General features: G+C 36.6%; 1 protein-coding gene across 3 annotated transcripts in view; it reads left to right on the top strand.

Moving 5' to 3' along the window:
* Nucleotides 1–20,971, top strand: part of EPRS1 (glutamyl-prolyl-tRNA synthetase 1) — a 43,937-nt gene extending 22,966 nt beyond the window's left edge. Inside the window, exons 14-34 of one of the 3 annotated variants that reach the window (XM_030447780.1) lie at nucleotides 1,067–1,203; nucleotides 1,925–2,132; nucleotides 2,584–2,696; nucleotides 3,271–3,388; nucleotides 3,490–3,858; nucleotides 4,727–4,957; nucleotides 5,607–5,855; nucleotides 6,685–6,915; nucleotides 7,241–7,506; nucleotides 8,712–8,763; nucleotides 9,574–9,783; nucleotides 9,926–9,998; nucleotides 10,768–10,847; nucleotides 11,157–11,258; nucleotides 11,908–12,063; nucleotides 12,178–12,375; nucleotides 12,727–12,900; nucleotides 15,096–15,256; nucleotides 16,247–16,325; nucleotides 20,281–20,345; nucleotides 20,604–20,971. In XM_030447780.1, the coding sequence (XP_030303640.1) occupies nucleotides 1,067–1,203; nucleotides 1,925–2,132; nucleotides 2,584–2,696; nucleotides 3,271–3,388; nucleotides 3,490–3,858; nucleotides 4,727–4,957; nucleotides 5,607–5,855; nucleotides 6,685–6,915; nucleotides 7,241–7,506; nucleotides 8,712–8,763; nucleotides 9,574–9,783; nucleotides 9,926–9,998; nucleotides 10,768–10,847; nucleotides 11,157–11,258; nucleotides 11,908–12,063; nucleotides 12,178–12,375; nucleotides 12,727–12,900; nucleotides 15,096–15,256; nucleotides 16,247–16,325; nucleotides 20,281–20,345; nucleotides 20,604–20,754 (3,423 nt within the window). In that variant the 3' untranslated portion in view covers nucleotides 20,755–20,971. The remainder of the gene's footprint in view (nucleotides 1–1,066; nucleotides 1,204–1,924; nucleotides 2,133–2,583; nucleotides 2,697–3,270; nucleotides 3,389–3,489; nucleotides 3,859–4,726; nucleotides 4,958–5,606; nucleotides 5,856–6,684; nucleotides 6,916–7,240; nucleotides 7,507–8,711; nucleotides 8,764–9,573; nucleotides 9,784–9,925; nucleotides 9,999–10,767; nucleotides 10,848–11,156; nucleotides 11,259–11,907; nucleotides 12,064–12,177; nucleotides 12,376–12,726; nucleotides 12,901–15,095; nucleotides 15,257–16,246; nucleotides 16,326–20,280; nucleotides 20,346–20,603) is intronic. The other 2 variants (XM_030447781.1, XM_030447783.1) reach the window with 2 other exon arrangements.
* The last annotated feature ends 903 nt before the right edge of the window (nucleotides 20,972–21,874 follow it).

Raw genomic sequence — 21,874 nt, 5'->3', positions numbered from 1 at the left:
GATTCATAGAGGAAATAATTATCATCAAAAGTTTAGACCTTAGTAATTCAGTACTCTGAGTATTTAGTAAACAGAATAATATCCCTTAGGAAGGGGAGTGTGTTACTGATAGAATTATATTTTGTCACCACAGTTAGGAAAGATGCTTTCCATTGACTGTGACATCTCAAACTGTACTTAAGCTTCACTGAAAGCATCCCAGAGGTATTACACTTATACTGAGAAATAAGCAAATATTGTTGAGTTTTTTCTTCATTTATTTGCTTTCATTTTGTTGGTCTGAGTGCTCCTGTAGCCATTTCTTGCAACTGAAATGTGAAGATCTAGTTTACCCTTTTCCCCAAGGCAGATAAGCAAGGAAAGAGGTTTTGAGCAGATGCAAAGGAGAATTGTGACTAAGGGTCAAAAAGTCTCAAGTGCAGTCAGTTGAGAGCCAGCATATTAAAACATTGATATTAAAAGTGTTGCATCCAGTATGTAATCAAACAAGTAAGAAACGAATTTCAAACTCCTGATCAGCTGAAAAAGTCTGAATGCCCAGTTGTCTGCCTTTAAAAAAAATAATTTCCGTTGTTAAGGTGCTTTAAAGCTGAGTATTTTCAGTGTTAAAAGTGACATTTTTCCAATTTCTGTCTTTAAAAATCTGTGCAGCTGAAAAAAGCACCATACTGGTTTCTATGTTAACTATCTTAAAAAGCAGAATTAAGAGTTGAATTATTTTTAAGGGAATTTGTGTAGCAAAATGGAAACTTGAGAAAGATGTAATTTAGTTTTTAGCTGTAAGATCTTAAAGATGCATGGACCTTAAGTAAACAAGATATGGTATCTGTTATGTTGAAGACAGTATTTGATACGAGGGAGGATTTTTTGAGTGTACTGTCAGAGGAACACATTTCATGAACGAGAAACCCAAGAGAGTTGTGGAAGAGTATTTTAGCTTTGCATTACTGATGTTGTCCATCTTCTGTCTTCTATAATAAGTAAAGCAATGTTTTGTCATGGTGTTAGCTCTCTTCAGCTTATGTAATAACAGTCTCTCCTTTGAAATTAAAATCATTATTCACAGAATGCTGATGTTGGGCTCAAACCTGTGTGGTATAGCTCCAGAGTCCTGATCGAGGGTGCAGATGCAGAGACCCTGACAGAGGGAGAAGTGGTTACATTCATAAATTGGGGAAATATTATCATCACCAAATTAAACAGGTAATTTGTTTAATTGGAGATTAATTTTTTTTTGCTTTTTCAGCTTTTAGTTGATTTATTTTTTTTAGTAGGTACCTTGGAATAGTAAAATAATCATGGTTGTCCATATATGCCCATTCTATGATTCTGTATATAGGTATCTACTTTGAAATATGCCACAAAATTGTTGTTTAGCATAGAGCATATTTTATTGTAGATTTAGGTCTGAAATTATAAGTCAGTCTTTTTAGTACACCTCCCACTCATCCAGTGTGCTCTTTCTCTGGTAATATTTCCACTGTGAAACAGCTTTTACAGAGAAAAAAATCCCCCTGGAATTTCAACAACTTTTACCCTGTAACAAATACTGCTTTTACATACTAAAACCTTAAACCTATGACAGTTTCAGTTGCAGAACTGTTGAGGTGGGGAACAAGACCATTAATGTCATCATAGTATCTTTGAATGTTGTCTTGAGGCAGTGGCAGAATAGGGTGAGCTGGGATAGAGGACATAAATATGCAGAGATTTTTCCCCCACTTTCTTTATGGTGTTATGATATTTCAGAAATTGAAATTAAAGAAGCACTTCGACAGGAGTCAATACACTCTTATTTTCTTAGCTCCCTCACACTTAAAAATTAATTCAGAACTTGTTTTTCATCTAATTTACTGGTGGTTTGTAGTGTCAAGTAGGAACTAAGCACTCAGGCTTTACACTTACAATTTCTGTTTTTCTGTAGAAACCCAAGTGGAAAAATTGTGTCCATTGATGCCAAGTTGAATTTAGAGAATAAGGACTTCAAAAAAACAACTAAAATCACTTGGTTAGCAGAAACTCCACGTGCACCCCTCGTCCCAACTGTTTGTGTTAATTATGAGCATCTGATCACTAAGCCTGTTCTAGGTAAAGATGAAGATTTCAAGCAATACATCAACCGAAATAGCAAGGTAAGTTATCTTTTTTTGCTCTTTAATCCTCAAACCCTAATATTTAGGGGGGTTGTGGGTTTTTTTATTTTTGTTTTTTTCCATCATTGTTTCTAGTTAGTCTTTTTTAGTTTAAAAATTTAATTTGTCAAACAACTAAGTAATGTGCCAATATATTGAGTTTCCATGTTTCTGTTTAACTTAGAGTTTCAAAATTAAATTTTGACTCATGTTTATCCTCATTTTTTTAGCTGGCTTTTACACGCCTGAGGCCAACAGTTTGAGGTTTTGTCTTGATACATTTTTTCGATACAGTGTCTTCCTAGTACTTGTTCTGCTGTCCCTGAATTTAACTAAGATTAAAGCACTTTCAAAATCAGAAAATCACCATTATCCTTCAACCACTGTTCTGTATTTCTTACTATTTCTTGTGCTCAGTTAGATTTGGACTGATTTCTTTTAAAACTTGCAGCAAGAAGAACTGATGTTAGGTGATCCTTGCCTTAAGGAGTTAAAAAAAGGGGACATCATACAACTTCAGAGGAGAGGATTCTTTATTTGTGATGAACCCTATGAGCCAGTGAGGTAAGCTACCTGAGAATGGCCTTAAGCAGACCTCACAGAATTTTCATTAGTTTGCTGTGTTTTCAAGTTTTCTGATGGACTGGCAATAGTAATATTGCCTAGTAATATTTTCTCCCTCCCCATGACGTTTTCTGTGGAATACTCTTCTGTGGACTGCTGTGGCTTTTAGGTGGTACATTCCTACCTCTAAGCCAAGCTCTTCTGGTGCAGCACAGCACATAATGACTTCATGGTTTCCTTATGATTCTAAGTAGATATATTAAGGAAGTGTTAAGAAATAAAACAGGTGCTTGCCCAATTTGAGTGTGCATGTACTATTTGATTGTAACAATTCTTTAGCAAGCCATTAAACATCTAAGTTACACTTCATTTCAGCACAATGTTATAACAAAAAGAAAACTTGTGTATAACAGGAATCAGTATAACAGTTGTGTAAATCTGGGCAATTACATTTGTGTACAAAGCTAAATTTGCAGTGGTGCCAGAGCTTATTAAAGAAGGAGGACATTTCTTTTAATAATCATTCCATATGTATTTTGTTTTTCCCTTGTGTTTTCTGGAAATCCTTTTGTAGTCCTTACAGCTGTAAAGATGCCCCGTGCATTTTGATTTACATCCCTGATGGACACACTAAAGAAATGCCAACATCTGGGTCAAAAGAGAAGACAAAAGCTGAAACTGCAAAGAAAGAGGTAAACCTGTGTTTTATAAAACTACTATAAAATGTATTACTGCACAGGTTACCATGATGAATACTTAACTTTTAAAATTTTTTTAATTTATTTTGTTTAAGGCTAGTACAGCTGTAAAAGGAAAATCCGCTCCACCTGTTGATAACTCCACTCCAACCTGTTCTGGATCTGAAGATCACCTGGTCATTTACAACAGAGTCTCTGCACAGGGTGATGTAGTTCGTGACTTGAAAGCTAAGAAGGCAGCAAAGGAAGATATTGATAAAGCTGTGAAACAGTTGCTGGCCTTGAAAGCAGAATACAAAGAGAAGACAGGCCAGGAGTATAAGCCTGGAAATCCACCAGTATCTGTGACTCAGCAACCTTCAAAGCTTGAGACCTCTGGCACCTTGGACAGTAAAGCTCTGTATGATAAAGTAGCAGAGCAAGGAGAAGTGGTCCGAAAACTGAAAGCTGAGAAAGCACCCAAGGTGTCTGATGAAACTGTTTGTTTGGGTTTGCATACCCCATTGTCCTCTGTCCATGGAGGTGGATGGGTGCTGATGCACCCATGTTTTCATATATTTTCACATATCATCATATGGACTGGTCTCTATTCTGTCAACACTTTTGTTTTCCATACTTAGCTAGATCAGTGTGACAAAATTTGTGGTAGTATTCATAAAGATGCAAGTAAACTCCTGCATTTCTTAGACTGCTATTCTGAAACATGGACAGGATTCACTCTGCATTTGAAAAGTATCCAAATCTGATACATGGGATTGAAATGTCCTGTTGTATTTATTTATTTAAATATTTTCAAATTATGTGACTTCATAGGATCAACTTCTTGTTATTTAGACTTTAAAACAAAAAACCAAAAGCAAAAAGCAGAAAGGAAAAAAAAGTAAAGATCCAAATACAACAGAAATGTTTGAATCCTTTTGCTTTCTAGAGCTGAGGATATAAAACGTAACTACTAGAAGCTGTTTTTCTGTTCTTTATAATGCAGAGGAAGAAAGCATGGCAAGTAACACACTTTGCCTAGTGCTAAATACAGTTCACAGTAGTGTCTTGGCACCATAAAATTAAGTGGGAAAGTTTAAACTAATTTATTACTTTTATTATTAGACTTTTATTAAGACTAGTAGGGTTGTATATGCCTTGACAGGAGATACTTTGTTAAAACTGGAAAGCAGTAGAGAAAACTTCCCTGAACAACTCTGCTAACAGTTAAGAAAATGGCGTAGGTGCCCATAAACTTCAGGTCTTTTAATGAAAGTGTTTGAGGAGCACTTGAAAGTCTTACGTGTCTCTCTTTGTTTCCTTCCTTTTTCTGCCCTTTCCTTTCTCTTTCAGGAGGAGATAGGTGCTGCAGTGGAAGTCCTTTTATCCCTAAAGGCAGAATATAAACAACAGACAGGCCAAGACTACAAACCAGGGAGCCCACCTGTGGCCTTTGTCTCTCCTCAGTCATCTCCTGTTTCTACTCTTCCATCCTCATGTTCAGTAGACAGCAGATCTCTGTACAACAAAGTAGCTGAACAGGGCGAAGTGGTCCGCAAACTTAAATCGGAGAAAGTTTCAAAGGTGTATTAGCTGTGAATACTGCTGAGTGGAACAATATTTTTAGTTTAGACTAAAACCTCATTACAGGTTTTATGAGGAGCAAAATATAAGGATGTACTTTGAAAATCTATGAAGTGCTTTCACAGATTCTCTTAAACTGATATGACTGACTTAAGTTCCAAGAAATCCTGGAAAATAAACAAGTTCCTTATGTAGTGATACAAGCGAAGTTATGCACTATTGTGCATAGGCAGTAACTTGGAAAAAAGGATATAACTTAAAAGCTGGAATGGCAATAATAAATCTGGTAGTAATTTGCTATTGGCCAGAGAACCATCCTTTATTCAGACTCTGAGTTTTTGCTGCCATTCTCCAGCGTGCAAAGTAATTATGCTGCCTAAAAGGGGAGCTATCATTGCACAAAAATCAGCCTTTACATATACTACCTGATTCAGGTTTTTTATGTGCAACTCTTAGGTATTCTGGCTACAAAGTTTTACCTCAGAACTCAATGATGACAACTTAGACTAACAAGTTAGTGGTTGCAATAGAATGCCTAGGACTATGTTAGTGCAATTCTAGTAAAGGTTATGTTATCTTAGCTATTGTGTTGTATCTCTGTTATTCCTATCTTTATCTGCAACTGCTGTTTTTCCTTTCCTTGCTTCAGGAACAAATAGATGAGGCTGTGAAAATTCTTTTAAATCTCAAAGCTGAATATAAACAAAAGACAGGTCAAGAGTACAAGCCTGGAAATCCACCTTCATCTTCTCCTTGTATACTTTCTACAACACTTCCATCTTCTGTATGCTGCAGTAACTTGGCACCCCATAGCTTAGTGGATGGCAAAGTACTTTATGATAATGTAGCTGAACAAGGGGAAGTGGTACGCAGACTCAAAGCAGAGAAAGCTTCCAAGGTATAATAGTAAATAGAGAGTAAACAACTGTAGTTCTTACTATGTTTTGCCACTTGGGGGAAATCTTTCACCACATAATGATCAAGCTCCCTTATGTTCAGGTCATAGCTTAGACATAAGCTTGCATGGTCTGATAAAGCTACACAAAGCTGCTTTGATGCTGGAGACTTTCTTGACTCTGTCATATAAATTCTAAATTCATCTGGCATAGAAAGTCACACTTAACTTTTTGTATCCATATGAATAGGCACAAGCATGGCAGATGTCCACCCTTTTTAATTATTTTACTTCTTGCTACCTTTGGGACAAGTGAAGATGAAAGTATCTAATGTTCTTGCAGAATTAGCAAGACTTAAAACATTTAACAAATTCAGGGATAGCTGAGACTTAAAACATTAACAAATTCAGTGAAAGCTGTGGAAAAGAACACAGTATATTCATGCATGTTTTCAGGAGCTGCTGTTCTTTTTCTGCAGAATTTGTTTTGGTATTGTTTGTGGGTTTTTAGGGGGTTTTGATTGGTTGGTTTTTTTGTGCATGGTTTGTTTTGTTTTGTTTATTTAAAGGCCTTTTCTAGAACAGCTTATAGCATTTTTCAGGGTAGAAAGTGTAGAGTTGGGAATATTAACAGATGTTCTTGTACAATGTTACAGCTCTCAGACCTGCTCAAGTTGCTTGGGGAAGAGCTGTTACTTGAGTCTTTCTCTAATTATGAAACATTGTTTACAGCTAGATGGAAATTTTATTTTCTTAGCCTGAAAATTAGTGCTTCTTGTAAATTTTCTCTTTAATTCTCACCGGTACATCTTGTTATTTGTCCTCCATATAGGATGAAATAGATGAAGCAGTAAAACTCCTCCTTTCTCTGAAAGCTGACTACAAGCAAAAGACTGGGCAGGACTACAAGCCTGGACATCCACCAGTAGCTCAAGGTGCTTTGCCTCAGGCATTGACCACAGTACAAAGTGGTCCAGACACGCCCGAAGCTAAAGCCCTGTTTAGCAAAGTGGCTCTTCAAGGAGATGAAGTTAGGAAATTGAAAGCAGAAAAAGCAGAAAAGGTAAAAAATACTGTAATATAAAAACGTAATATATTTTTTTAAATCTAAAAATATTTTAAAAAATCAGTATGATTACAGGAATTAGAAATGTACATTCAGAATAAGCAGCATTTGGATTCTGAGATCTGAAACATACTTTTGAAATTATGCCTCTCAGAGTCCTTAAAATATTTATGCATTTAAGTATTGGCTTTTGCAGATTTTTCCCCCAACATTGTGTGGATGTCTACAATGTTGTACATAGTTCAGTTGGGGTGGGGTTTTTTGGTTTTTTGATAGAATAATTTTGTTCCTGTGATTTCAGTATGAATTTATCTTTTTCAAGGAAAAGATAGATGCAGCTGTTAAGGAGCTTCTTCAGTTGAAGGCCCAGTATAAGTCTGTTGCAGGAGTTGACTATAAACCAGTTTCTGCTAGTGGCACTGATGACAAAGACAAGAAGAAGAAAGAGAAAGATAACAAGTCTGAAAAACAGAGTAAGCAACAGAAGCAAAACGATGGCCCCAAAAAAGAATATGTGCAAGGACAGAGTGGTAATGAGTTCTCCTCGAACGGATCAGGAGAGGGTCAAGGCCCTAAGAAACAAACCAGGTAGAGATACAATCTTTCATCTATTTGCTAGGAACCTTAACTGTTTACTGCTGTTCAGATTTAGGGTTTTAGAGGTTTCCCATTTCACTTGAAAGTGTGAATGTTTCCCAAATTAACTGTGTTTGTTTTGATATCTAGGACTGAGCCTACAGCAAGTTACCAAAGTTTGTTCAGTGTCAGTTATACCTCAGCATCCCACTGAGCAGAATTCTACCTGGCCTGTAGAAAGCATTAAGCAGTGTTCACACTGTTACTGTGGGTACTGTTTCTGTCATTGATAACTTGTGCTTCCTTATTTGCTTCTGCAAATGTGCTGCTGCATCTTACTCAGGATAAACCCTGGAGGAAAAAACCCCAACCCTATGCTTATTCCATTGTATTAGGATTTCCAAAATATTTACTGGGGGACATGAGATGTACATAGCCCAACCTAGAGCAAGGCACTCAGGATGGTCAAAGTCTCCAGTGATGATTGCAGTGCATCCCCTCTTCTGTTCCTGCCCTGAAAGTTTAGAAACCTCTACATAGCATGTATTATGCAGCACTATTTATTACCTGTTCCAGTTATATAAATCATGTCAGAGATGTGGTTGTTTTGTGATGAAATTATGCCAGAAAAACACATTATTCGCTCTTAAATGTCTCTGTAGTGATAAAAAAAACTTCCCTTTTGTCTACTGTCATTTGAGTCTGGTGAATTTAGCCTTCTTGAGAAGCTTATGGTTATCTTTACTTTAATGGTAGGGTCAGTTTTCTGTCTTGAATAATGTGACTGGCATTCACATGAATTCAAGTTGATATCTTTCTGGAAATTGTAGACACTTGCTAGGTAAGAAATTTTTTCAAAGAAAGAGTAAAAGAGCTTACACACAAATCTCATTAATCTTAGGTTCTTCCTGCAAGTGCTTTGGTTTTTTGATGCAACTTTGGTGGGAATTTGAAGGGTTCAAACAGTAGAAAAGAAATAGATGTATTTTTATGAAATATTCACTATTAAGGAAATGATAGCAATTTCTACTAGCCAATATGTACTGAAATTTGGCAAAAGTTAGCTTTATGAAATAAAATACTCTGTTCCACATTGCCCTTTTTCTGCCTTCCTTCCCTCTTTGCCCCTGACCCCAAAGAAAAAGGAAAAAGGTTTAGGATAAATTTCACTGCTAAATGATGTACAGCAAAAATCTGGTTGTTTTCTAATACCATAGGCTGGGTCTGGAAGCTAAAAAAGAAGAAAATCTTGCAGATTGGTTCTCTCAGGTAAGTGCCAGCAGTTCAGTTTGAATTAAAAAATTCTATTCTTCTGTTATAAATCAAAATCTGATTTGGATTTTTATCTTTATATTTCTGTTGTTTGTTTTTTAAATGCAAAGTCAAGTACTTGCTTGTCTGACATTTCTATCATGGTCTTAAATAGAAGTGTCTATAGATTGAAGAGCTCAATAAATTCAGGAAGCTGTAGAAAGGACAAACATCAACTTATTCAACCCTTCCTCTGTATATATATAGATAATTTCTGTGATTTATATATCAATTCCTCTTTCATTAAAAGGGTAGAACTTCTTAATGAATTGATTGGAATTTCACAAGCTTGGGAGTTTCATTTTACTTCAAGATAATGTATAAGAAAATTACGCATCTGTCAGTGCTAAATCAATGATAGTTTTCTGGCTCATGAGATTCAAAGCAACTAGAGAAGAGTTGATTAGATTAGCCTACTTATGAAAGAATATGGGAAATAAATATCAGTTGTGTGCTTTGCCTCTCATTAGTCTAATTTTTGCCTGTATCAGAAGGAATAAATATATTTTCTGACATAAACTAGAGAGTTTCTTACAGAACTGCAGTTTGTTGCTTCCTGGAAATCAGCTTCCTGTCTCTTACTTGGATTCATGAAATTCAGTTTTAGTTAAGTGTTTACATTATTCAGATCTATTATTTAACTTAATCTTCCTGCTTAACCTTCTCATTGGTAACTAAAGTATTCTCAAAGTATATCTTTGCTATCTTTTACTGAACATTATTTGTGTGTGAAATTGAAACTTCAGTTTCTAAATAATTTTTTGAAAGGTGATCACAAAATCAGAGATGATTGAATACTATGATGTGAGTGGCTGTTACATTCTTCGTCCTTGGGCTTATGCTATTTGGGAAGCTATCAAGAACTTCTTTGATGCAGAGATCAAGAAACTTGGAGTGGAAAATTGTTACTTCCCCATGTTTGTGTCCCAAGCTGCCCTAGAGAAAGAGAAGACTCATATTAATGACTTTGCACCTGAGGTACACTTCAAAATTTTGTTGTAGTCTGAGTACAAGAAAACCCAACCCTTCAGTCTGCATCTGAGCAGAAAAGTAAATTTTTTTTTCAAATTGTTTTTGGTTTATATTTTTTTGTTGTTACTTGTATTTTCTCTTCCTTTAGGTTGCTTGGGTCACAAGGTCTGGGAAAACGGACCTGGCTGAACCAATTGCTGTTCGTCCCACCAGTGAAACAGGTAAACCTCTTTTAATGCTGTATGAATGTAAAGAAATTAATTACAGGTATAGTGTAGCTGACAGACAAGAGTCCCTTTTGAATAGTGGAAACCCATTTTTTAGAATGTTTTTTGTAACTCCTTATGAATATTTTCCTAAATTTGCTACAGCAAAACACTATATATTCCCTCAAATGGACTTTTCTCAGAAATCCACACTCTAGGAATTTTTTAATTAATATCCTGATGACTGACTTGCTTTGGCTGGAAAACACGTTTCGTTGCTTGTTTTGTATTATTTGTAAGAAAATTTCTGCATCTTATAATTCACTTTAGTTTTGCATGTACTTTGACTGTAGCTGTGAAGCTAGCTTCTACTAAAATTTCTTCTGAGTAACTGAAACAGTGTAAGACCTAAGGCTGGATGAGTTCTTAATTGAACCAGATAGGGCATAGCATCCAGAAACCTTGAGGCTGGTGAATTTCTATTTGTGACCCTAGATGTATTTACATATTCCAAGCCAGTGACTCATAGTGTCATTAGGTATTGAGCTTTGGATTGTACTTTGACCAGCAACAAACAAGCTGTTTTGCAGAGACATGGGACATAGTGAAAGTACTCCTTTCCGTGAAAATATTGTGTTGATACAAAAAATGGGTTTTGAAGCAAATCGAACATGAAAACATAGTTCTCACAGCAGAGAATATTAAGCTTATATGGAGCAAAAAGAAATGTTTAGCATAAACTGACAGTATTGTGCAGAGACCCAAAGCTGCTTTCTTTTTACAGTTATGTATCCTACCTATGCGAAGTGGGTGCAGTCACACAGAGATCTTCCTATCAAGCTTAATCAGTGGTGCAATGTTGTGGTATGTCTGTACACAATTTCTGAGTGTTGTATCATAAGTGCAGTGTAGAACAATTAGCTTATATAGATATGGCATGATGATACTCATCACAGCACGTGTTTCATAGTAATAGTGATTTGTTTTTCTTACTGTTTGAATAAAGCAGTTTATCAATATATATTATTGATTATATTGTGTGAGTAGAAATCTGTGAATAGTGGATGATTTATCTTCTAGTACTTATTTATAAATAACATTGTTTAACAATAATTTCAACACTCCAGTGTAAGTCACGGTGTTCAGTTTTTTTATTTCATCCCCTCCCTCTAGCGCTGGGAGTTCAAGCATCCCCAGCCTTTCCTCCGCACTCGTGAGTTCCTCTGGCAAGAGGGTCACACAGCATTTGCAACGTATGAAGAAGCAGCAGAGGAGGTAAAAATCAAATGTGCCTGGTGCTTTTGCTTTCAGAAAGTTCCCTTACTCCCTAGCAACACAAACAAATCTTCACTAGGAGCTTGTAGAAATTTGTCTCCTTTTCTTTGGGAGCCCTCATGAAAAATACCAAGTTTAGTAGAACACATTTTTTTCTCAAGATTTGGCCTAAGTCTGAGGCTTTAATCTCATCAAACAGTATGGGCAGTTTGAAGAATGTAATATATAAAGAATGCTTTCCTTAAAAATCTAATTTCTGTAACAATCTAAATAATGTGTTCACATGTTAACTGCTAGAAATTTTAACACTTTCTTTGTCCAAAAGATGGATGTTTCATGGAGTATTATGCCATATCTGTATTTACTTAGCACATATTGAGACTTTTTAGGTGGAAACTATAAGTCAATATAACTAGGCTGGTATTTCTGCAGTAACTTCTTGATTTCTGTCAAGGTTTATAGTACTGGATATTTGATTCATAGAAAATAACAGCCAAAGTGTAAAACAGTTGAAGAAATCTTGTTTTTTAATTAAAAGCCATGAGAAAGTGTTACTTTTTTAGATTTTGGACTAGGGCAAATAAAAATATTTAAGGATTTAGCAAATGCAAAATACTGAGTAGTTCTTAAACTAGACTGTTCACCATAGGTGCTTCAGATACTTGATCTGTATGCACGAGTGTACGAAGATCTCCTAGCAATACCTGTTGTGAAAGGAAGGAAGACAGAGAAGGAGAAATTTGCTGGAGGTGATTATACAACCACTGTAGAGGCATTTATATCTGCCAGTGGAAGAGCTATCCAGGTATTTCTGTATTATAAGATTTTTTTTTTCAGTAAATACAGCAAGATGAAAGCCTTAAATTGACAATTGATAGACCTTCCATTGAGTCGAATTTTCTGTGTGCGACTATTTCAGGGAGCAACGTCACATCATCTAGGGCAGAATTTCTCAAAGATGTTTGAAATTGTATTTGAAGATCCAAAGAAACCAGGAGAAAAACAGTTTGCTTATCAGAATTCCTGGGGCCTTACAACTCGAACTATTGGTGTAATGACAATGATTCATGGAGATAACATGGGACTGGTGCTCCCACCTCGAGTAGCCTGTGTTCAGGTTTGTAAGAATGCCTTAAACTACCATTTTGTTTTCTTTTCTCTCTTGGAATTCATGAGTAGTTTGGTCATCTGGAAGATAGGGTAAGCACTGTCTAATTACAGAATATGCTGTATAAAGTTACATATATAAATCGTTAAGGTATTTGTGGTGGACAAATATATATATAGTTAAATATACTTAGTAGTCCATCCATTTCACATGATTTATCATTGGATGAAAAGGGAGATGCATCCTTTACTTCTGAGAACTTGAAACTGGGATATAGAGCCACAGTATTGTTAAGGTTAGCTGGGTTAACTGGGAGCTAATATTTTCATAATGTGAAGTACATGTAATTTTATATTGCAGGTTGTAATTATTCCCTGTGGTATCACAAATACGCTTTCTGAAGAGGACAAAGATGCTTTGTTGAAGAAATGTAATGAATATCATAAAAGGCTACTTAGTGTTAATATCCGTGTACGGGCTGATTTAAGAGACAACTATTCACCTGGTTGGAAGTTCAACCACTGGGAACTTAAGGTACATTTCTTTCTAGGAGATGTTTTGAAGTTTGTAGGGCATGTATGAGGCATGTTATGAGTGCCTTGTGTTCTCAAGGCAAGTATTTTCTCCATTATGAAGAACTGATGCCTTAGAGTCAGTGACCACTTCCATTAATCAGTGAAGAAAAGCATTCTGATGTGTGCTTTGTTTGCTAGGATTTGCATGTAATTAGCAATTTTTGAACTTGAAAGTCTCCACTTCCCGTACCTTGAAAATTAAAATAATAGTACAAATTACTTTCGTGCTTAAAGATTTAAAGTACAAATACTTAAGTGGCCCCAATGTCACAGCAGTGTCTTCTATTCCACTGTGTGCACAGAAGATAAACCTGTACAGCATCATCAAAGAAAGGATTTTTTTTGTTCCAATGTTGCCATGTTCCCCTCATATAGTAGTTGACAGGAACCATTCTTGCTTCATCAAATCTAAGAGGCTTCTGTAAAACAAAAATAGCAAGCAGAATGAAACAAATGATATATTGAGTGATGCTATGGATTAATATTTTAGTTCTGAATTTGAAATTTGTTTCAGTATGTTAATTTTCAGTCTAACATGATAGACTGAATAAGTCTTAGAGTTATTGTAAGTTCCCAGTCTGTCCAAGTTTTCTTCCCTTTGTGTAATGTTGGATTGTATTTAGATGGAGATTTAATACCATGAATTCATGTTGTGACACTTTTTAAAATAAAATCATAACTACCAGGGAGGCATAGCATGGGTCAGATTTGAAGATTTTTTTAATAAAATCTGCTAATGTGGCCAATATAATATGTTAACTGTATCTACAGGCTCACTGCATGGAGAAGACACTAATTTTATTGAGTACTGATAAAGAATTCCATGGGGTAAAAAGCACAAGGGTACTGGATTAAGAAGTACAAGAATGAACTGGAAAATATTTTGCCTTATGTAATTTTCTATGTATCTGATTTCTGATGTTACCTCCAAAAAGATCCAAGTTATTGGTACTTGTTTTATAATGTCAGGTATTAGTTCTATTGCTCATTCTTAGGAAGTCTTCCTGTGTGTCCATTAGGGATACAGAATATTTCTTTCACTGAAAGTGGTAGTACAATTAGAAATACTAGGTACCTTCCACTGAGTTTTAACTGTGGAGACAGCTTTTTTCCATGTCAGAAACTAGAATGTTCAGTTTGAATTGCTTGACAGTAAAATTCTGCATAGCTTTTTGTGTAGCTGTGCAGTGCGTGTAAACATTCCACCCTTCAAACAGAGTTTACTACATTACTTGCCTTTTAAGCATAAATAAGGGGAGAGGAGGTATAGGAAATCCTTTGGAAGCAGTGGACTTGGAAGAGATTCCAAAATGCATAGAAAGCTTGGGTAAATGTCTTGTTCTCCTATTCACCTGTTGAACACTGTAGAATATTTTTAGTCTTCCCTTAGAAAGGGCAGAAAAACAACCCTAAACTACTCACCAAAATGCATTCACACTTTCTCCCTTCATTTCTCATGAAAGAATGTGTACAGCCTGGCATACATGTGAGCAGGGTATAGAGAAGATAAGTTAGACTCACTAGAGTCTTAATTGACAAGTAAAATTGAAGCTCTTTTTACCTGATGGTATGTGAAAAATGAGAAATTGCATGGTTCTTACCAGAAAGTTTATGAAACATTAAGCTTTACGTAAATAAAGCAACTATCAGTAGTCAAATATTCTATGCAATTAATGTCAATATTAGGGCTGCATTTAACGTAACTTTTATTATTCGCTCTTCATGCTGTTGAAAGTTTTCTATTATTGGATGAACTAGAATATTAAAACTACTATAGAGGTCTGTATAATTTAAACTTTAAATTTAAATTCTAATTTGCACTATCTGGAATAGCCACCTTAGTGTAGTTTTGAATTGTTCTCTAACTACACATATTACTTGCATGTTGGCACAGATACAGTCTCCAAGCTAGTGAGGCAAGGCTAGAGTAAGCATAGTACACAAGCTAAGAAAGTGTGGATGGGAAAGTCAGAAATGTGTAAGAGCAGTAGCACATGTGCTAGACTTTTTTCAGGGAAACTGAAATGTAAAATTAATCTACATGAAATATGGGCTTTACAACACATACGCACAAAAATTAAAAATCAGAGAGATAAAATGAACTCTTCCAAGAATGATTTCTAACTTTATAACTTCTAATTTATTTTAATGAAGGGTGTTCCAGTCAGGGTAGAAGTGGGACCACGAGACATGAAGAGCCAACAGTTTGTAGCTGTTAGAAGAGACACAGGACAGAAGGTGACCTTTTCTGAACATGAAGCAGAAAGTAGACTCAAGCAGATTTTGGAGGAGATCCAGGCTAACCTTTACAGCAGGTAAATTCAGAGGTGCAGTAAATGGCTGTGCTAATTACCAATGCACTTTACCTCTCTGAAGAGCTTGTCTGTGCAGAGAGGCAGGTTAGGCCCATCTTTCTATTTGTAATATTCCATTTTTCTGCCTCTGAAACCTTCTCCCATATAGTGGTACAAATTTCCTATTGTTCTCATGAAAACCGAATGTGAAGTTGAAAAATACTTCTGTGAATCCGTGTGAAGTATCAATAAAGAGAGAGATCATAAATAGTCCATGGGATCATAATGCACAGGATTCATTCCTGAAAGATGCTTCTGGTAGGGAATTCTGAAAGATACAAATTTGTCCAAGAAACTTCAGTAGTTGAGGCTCTGTTTTCAGAAGTATATTTTAAAACCCTATATCTAAGCACTTTCATAGGATTGTTTTCTTATAAGCAATCAAATGCTTTTGGAACTGTTATTTGAAGTTACTGCATATGCCAAAATCCCTCTCATGGCTGCCATTGCAAATTGTTGTTTGTTAAGTACACTGGGAAAGAACAGGGTACATATCCAGCACCGTGGTAGATGAGTTTATCTAATTACTTCTGTGACAGTCAGTATTGCTTACAAGCTTTTTTAGTTAAAAAGCATTTTCCTATTTAGAACATGATTTTAAAGGGAAGTCTATACAGTGTTTAGATGTTTCTATCCACATCTCTAGTATAGCTGTTTCTGTCTAGATCTATAGTACTTATCCTTTCTATCTACAGCAGGTCAATGTTGAACTGACATGCACATGTGTGAATTAAAATGGTGATATGTTCAGCAGCCCATTGGCAATTAATCAAAATTTTATCTCTGAGGGTATAAGTGGTACAAAGACAAAACTGATTAGGAAGATTTGAATGAAGGTATACCACTTCTTGTAACTTTTTGTTTTGACTGACTCTGAAAACTCAAGTTCATTCATCCTGTGAGGTTACACATATAAATCTGCCCTGAGCAATTTTTTTTTCCTTTTCTTAGAGCTTCTGAGGACCTAAAAAGTCATATGGTGGTGGCTAATAATATGGAGGACTTTCAAAAAGAGCTTGATTCAGGAAAGGTAAGGAAATTTACTGCATTCGATCCTGGTGGCTTCCCACACTTTCTGTCCCTTACAAATAATCAGGAACTTGAAATTTCACAGAATCACAGAATGATAGTGGTTGGAAGAGACCTCAAAAATCATCAAGTCCAATCACCCTGCCAGAGTAGGATCACCTAGTGTAGGTCACAGAGGAATGCATCCAGGCAGGTTTTGAATGTCTCCAGGGAAGGCACAACCTCACTGGGCAGCCTGTTCCAGTGTTCTGTCACCCTCACAGTGAAAAAGCTTTTCTTTATCTTTATGCTGAACCTCCGACGGTCCAACTTGGACCCGTTGCCCCTTGTCCTATGATTGGGCATTGACTAAATATGGTGTTTCAAGCTACCACTGTTCAAAATTTCATTCTCTGCCAGAGATGACAAGGTGTCTTGAAGTGACTTAACAATGCTGCAGTTTGGTAATTTTCATTTGGAGTGTTACATTTTTATTAGAAAGTAGTTTTCAGAGAGTTTCATGTTAAAAACTATTTATTCAGATTAAGACAAACTTACTGTCATTCTAAGGCAAACAACGAAAACCACGTCAAATCTCACAATAGGTTCTAAGTAAGAGTTTAAAGTGCAAGCTATTTACGTCAAGGAAGTTTTGCCTTTATGACCTGAGCAGAAGCCATTGGGTTCATTGAAAATTGCTGCAAGTCAGAAACTTCCTTGGATTGACAGTAAGAATAACACATAATGTGGAAGATTGAGCACCTGTGCATTGGTGATGTAATAGTTCTGTCTTATTTTGCTCTACAAACGTAAATACAATTGTGAAATACTCTGTTTCCAAACAGCTCTGGGCTGTTCCTACTGACTGCAAAGAATCATGGTGCAAGTTTCTCTAAAGTGTCTGATTCTGGTTGTAGATTTCAAACCCAAAAATCATAGAATCATAGAATCCTGGGGGTTAGAAGGGACCTCGAAAGATCATCTAGTCCAACCCCCCCTGCCAGAGCAGGGCCACCTAGAGTACATCGTGCAGGAACGTGTCCAAGCGGGTTTTGAATGTCTCCAGTGAAGGAGACTCCACGACCCCCCTGGGCAGCCTGTTCCAGGGCTCTGTCACCCTTACAGTAAAAAAATTTTTTCGAATATTCAACTTGAACCTCCTGTGCTCCAATTTACACCCATTACCCCTTGTCCTATCACTGGTCATCACTGAGAAAAGCCTAACTCCATCTCCCTGACACTCACTCCTTACATATTTGAAAACATTGATGAGGTCACCCCTCAGTCTCCTTTTCTCCAAACTAAAGAGACCCAGCTCCCTCAGCCTTTCCTCATAAGGGAGATGTTCCACTCCCTTAATCATCTTAGTAGCTCTGCGCTGGACTCTTTCAAGCACTTCCCTGTCCTTCTTGAACTGAGGGGCCCAGAACTGGACACAATACTCCAGGTGCGGCCTCACCAATGCAGAATAGAGGGGGAGGAGAACCTCTCTTGACCTACTAACCACACCCTTTCTAATGCACCCCAGGATGCCATTGGCCTTCTTGGCCACAAGGGCACATTGCTGGCTCATGGTCATCCTCTTGTCTACCAGGACCCCCAGGTCTCTTTCACCTACACTGCTCTCCAGCAGGTCAGCCCCCAACCTATACTGGGACATTGTGTTGTTCTTCCCCAAATGCAAAACTCTACACTTCCCCTTGTTGAACTTCATCATGTTTCTCTCTGCCCAACTCTCCAGCCTGTCTAAGTCTCTCTGAATGGCAGCACGGCCTTCCGGTGTGTCAGCCACTCCTCCCAGCTTAGTGTCATCAGCAAACTTGCTGAGGGTACACTCTATACCCTCATCCAAGTCGTTGATGAAGATATTGAACAACACCAGTCCCAGTACCGACCCCTGAGGGACTCCACTAGTCACACACCTCCAAACAGATTCTGCCCCATTGACTACAACTCTCTGACTCCTTCCTTTCAACCAGTTCCTGATCCACCTCACTACCTGATCACCAAACCCATACTTGGTCAACTTATCTACAAGGATATCTTTGCTTAACAAGTAGTTGTGTTCTGCAGAGATGTTCAGCTAGTACTATTACTCTCATGTATGGTGATTTCAAGATGTGTCATCATGCATCTTTCAATTCTGTGTTTAACTCTCAAACTATGCTTGACTATCTTCAAGGCAAAGAAACAGCTGAGGAAGACATAAGCTCTTGAAAAAAATTTTAAAAGATACAGTAAACTAGTATGTAAAAATAAACTGAAGTGAAGAGTCATGGTTATTCCAAGACCAGGAGTAGAATGTGAAGCTAATTTTGTATTTGTACGTTCACATAAATTATAATCCTTCAATTTTTATGAATTATTATAGAACCCCGTTTCTTCTCTTCTAGCACAGATGTTCCAGATGGCACCCTCTGCCTGTGGAGAGGGTAAAATGCCTGGTCTTCAATGTCCAGCACTCACTGTTGTGTACAGCTAGATTCTAGAGGGGGCCAAGAGCATTAAACTATTTGTATTAATCTTTAGAAGTGCTAATATAATCTAGTTTATAATGTAGTTAAACTTGGAAATACGAACAAATATTTTTACATTACATTACATACTTATACCATTTTGGCAGTTAGGTTATATAAATTTATTATAATCAGCATGTCTAAATTAAAAGAGATTGCATACATAATTTTATGACTATTTGATTGTTTACCTATATACGTTTTACAGACAAAATTTCAAAACATAGTTATTCTGTAATTTCTTGAATTTACACTGTTAGTACAGAGTACTGTTTAAGATGCAAATTTGTAAGCTGAAGTACTCCCAGTTAATTTTTCCTGCTGTTTTCCTCTTATTATAGTAGCAGTGTAGACTATTAGCTCTTCAGAAAGACACTGCTTCTGGATCCTCTAAGTAGCATGTGAAGTTTGAGTGAAATTCTAAAAGTAGCTGCACAAATATTTAAACAAAGCTTAATTCAACTAATAAAAGATTAATGCAAGAACATTATAGTAGACTTGTAATAGTTCCTTTTTTCTGTTGCAAGTGAAGCTATAAAATGAAGTCTGCTGAAGGTGTGTTCCAGTTCAAGACAAATTTAGAATTTTGCACTAGGAATGTAAATTTGGTGAAGGAAGGCCACAGATGAACAAACCTTGTTCACAGTTTCAGTAGGATTAAAATCACTATGAAGGCTTAATTTAGTAGCTGCTGTTGTCCTCAGCTATTAGCACTCTGAGTGTTCAAATGTGTGTAGGGGGTGCATTTTGAACAGTAATCCTACTTCCTAGTAGTAAACAGTTTTCACTGTGAAAGGCCATAAAAAATTTTTAAAAATAGGTACTAAACCAACAGTAAAATGGAATATAAAACTTGGGAAAACAGATGCTACAGTAGCTGAGAGTAGTACTGAGATGAGTGTAGGAAATTATTATTTTAACTCTAGTTGAACTAACTGAAATTCCTGCTCCCAAGAAAAATACAGTGTTGGTGATTCTGTTTTCTTAAAATATGTATTTCCTTGCCTTGTTCAGAAAATATGAAAATTCATAGTAGTGGAATTAAAACAGAAGCTTCAGTAGGAAAGCACTGTCTTACAGGATGTGAGCAGACAGTTAGTTGTTCTGCAGTCTGAGTTTTTAAATTTTCCTGAAAAATGAATATTTCAGGTGAAAGCTGTATTTATACTTTCCATGAAAGCAGAAATTTGGTTAAAAAAAAATAAATTCTGCATCCTGAATTGATTTAAATACTGCCTGGGGGTTGTGTAGGTTTTACCATATTGCATTACAGAGGGATGAATGTGCTTATCTATTTCTCTGATGAGAAAGAGCTATTAAAATTGAATTGTAGCAGTCTGATCTTTTCCCACTATAAGTGTACAGGAGATCTTAAAATTTAGCAATCTCCAGAGATGAGGATGATCAGTTTTTTTAGATGCATAACTTTTTCTTTTCTCTCCCTCCCTTCTATCCCTTCAGATTGTACAAATTCCTTTTTGTGGGGAAATTGAGTGTGAGGATTGGATCAAGAAGACCACTGCCAGGTAATATATAACAGAATTGGAGAGTATCTACCAAAATAAAAATGGTTTGAATATAAACCAGGAATGTATTATGCCTCTAGGCATCTGATACACAGTCCTTGCCCTGACTCTTGATGTCTTGCGTAATTCAATGTATTTGCTCCCTTAGTTCTGAAACTTCTAGACTAATCAATGTGCTTGTGAGATTTTATGTATAATATAGTTTATTGCACCTTTATTTTTAAATAAAAGTATTTACAAGTATGCCTTTGTTTTCAGGGATCAAGATCTGGAGCCTGGTGCCCCTTCCATGGGAGCAAAAAGTCTCTGCATACCTTTCCAGCCTCTGCGTGAACTACAGAGTGGGACAAGATGTGTCTGTGGCAAAAATCCTGCCAAGTTTTACACCCTATTTGGTCGTAGTTACTAAATTACTAGTGAAAGCTCCTTCTCCTTTATCTATGAATTAAACTTTTTTAGTAAGACTGAAATAGCCCCCAGATCTAATCAGTTTTGTGACTTTTTAAAAGACTCAGAAAACAAAGCCATAAAACATAAATCTCCCCAGTTATCAGTCTTAGGCTAGCAGGAATTCACGGACTTTTCTGTAAACATCCCTAATAATAAACATCTATTGTGAGCTGTAATATGCTTTTTCTTCTTTTTTTTTTTTTTCCTGTGTTGCTCAGTGGAAAAGATAGTTATCCTTTGCTTGTGTCTTTTCTCCTTTTCTTTTACATGGAGAAAATGTCTGAAAGATTGGAGGAAATGTCATAAATATACTATCCTGTAGTTTAGCGTGTGGACATAACATCTGCTTTTAATTTTCCCTTCAGATTTTTCAGTTTTCAGTACAGACTTGCTTCTAACCTGTATCACTAAAATAGACAAAATCTCAGGTGAAATTATGAGCAAAGGATTTGGAGAATGATATGTCAGTGCATGCATTCATCTTCTGTTTTCAGTGGGGGTACTAGAAGTGTGGCCCTAAGGTTTTTCTATCCTGGTGCACTGTCTCTAACACTGGAATTATACTTTGAGAAAGAGTGGAGCCACTCTGACTACTAATACCAGAATGATGTTTTCCCAGCCACAAACACTGGGTAACTTCAGAGGTATTGCCTACTGCAGCACTCATGGTGGGGGAAGGGGTGAGGCAGTAACCAGCAGCTTTGGTGTTGTAAGAGACTGGTGTATGCCAAAATTTTCTGGCCGAGAAAAACAAATTATTAAGAATAGATGCACATTTTCAGCTCCTATTGTAACACTCAGCAACACTGATATTTTAAAAATGAGATGTGGAAGCTGTTAATAGCACAGAACAAAGGAAAGGCAAAACTAAATGCAGTCTCTGCTGCAAGCTTATCAGTTTGTTCAAACATCCAACCTTCAACCAGTTGACTGGATCAAATTCATGAGTAAACATGTTGACGACACACTTCTTAGAAATTAGTTGCTCTCAACCTACATATGGGTTTGTTTGAAACCAGAGATTTCACAGAAGGCCAGCCCTTTCCCAACTGGCTTCCTCCCTTTTCCTCAGCATGTTT

This window comes from Calypte anna, chromosome 3 (genome assembly GCF_003957555.1).
Source record: "Calypte anna isolate BGI_N300 chromosome 3, bCalAnn1_v1.p, whole genome shotgun sequence".
Taxonomy (NCBI): domain Eukaryota; kingdom Metazoa; phylum Chordata; class Aves; order Apodiformes; family Trochilidae; genus Calypte; species Calypte anna.
Note: the sequence above shows the minus strand (reverse complement) of the source record. Positions and strands in the feature narration are given on the sequence as shown.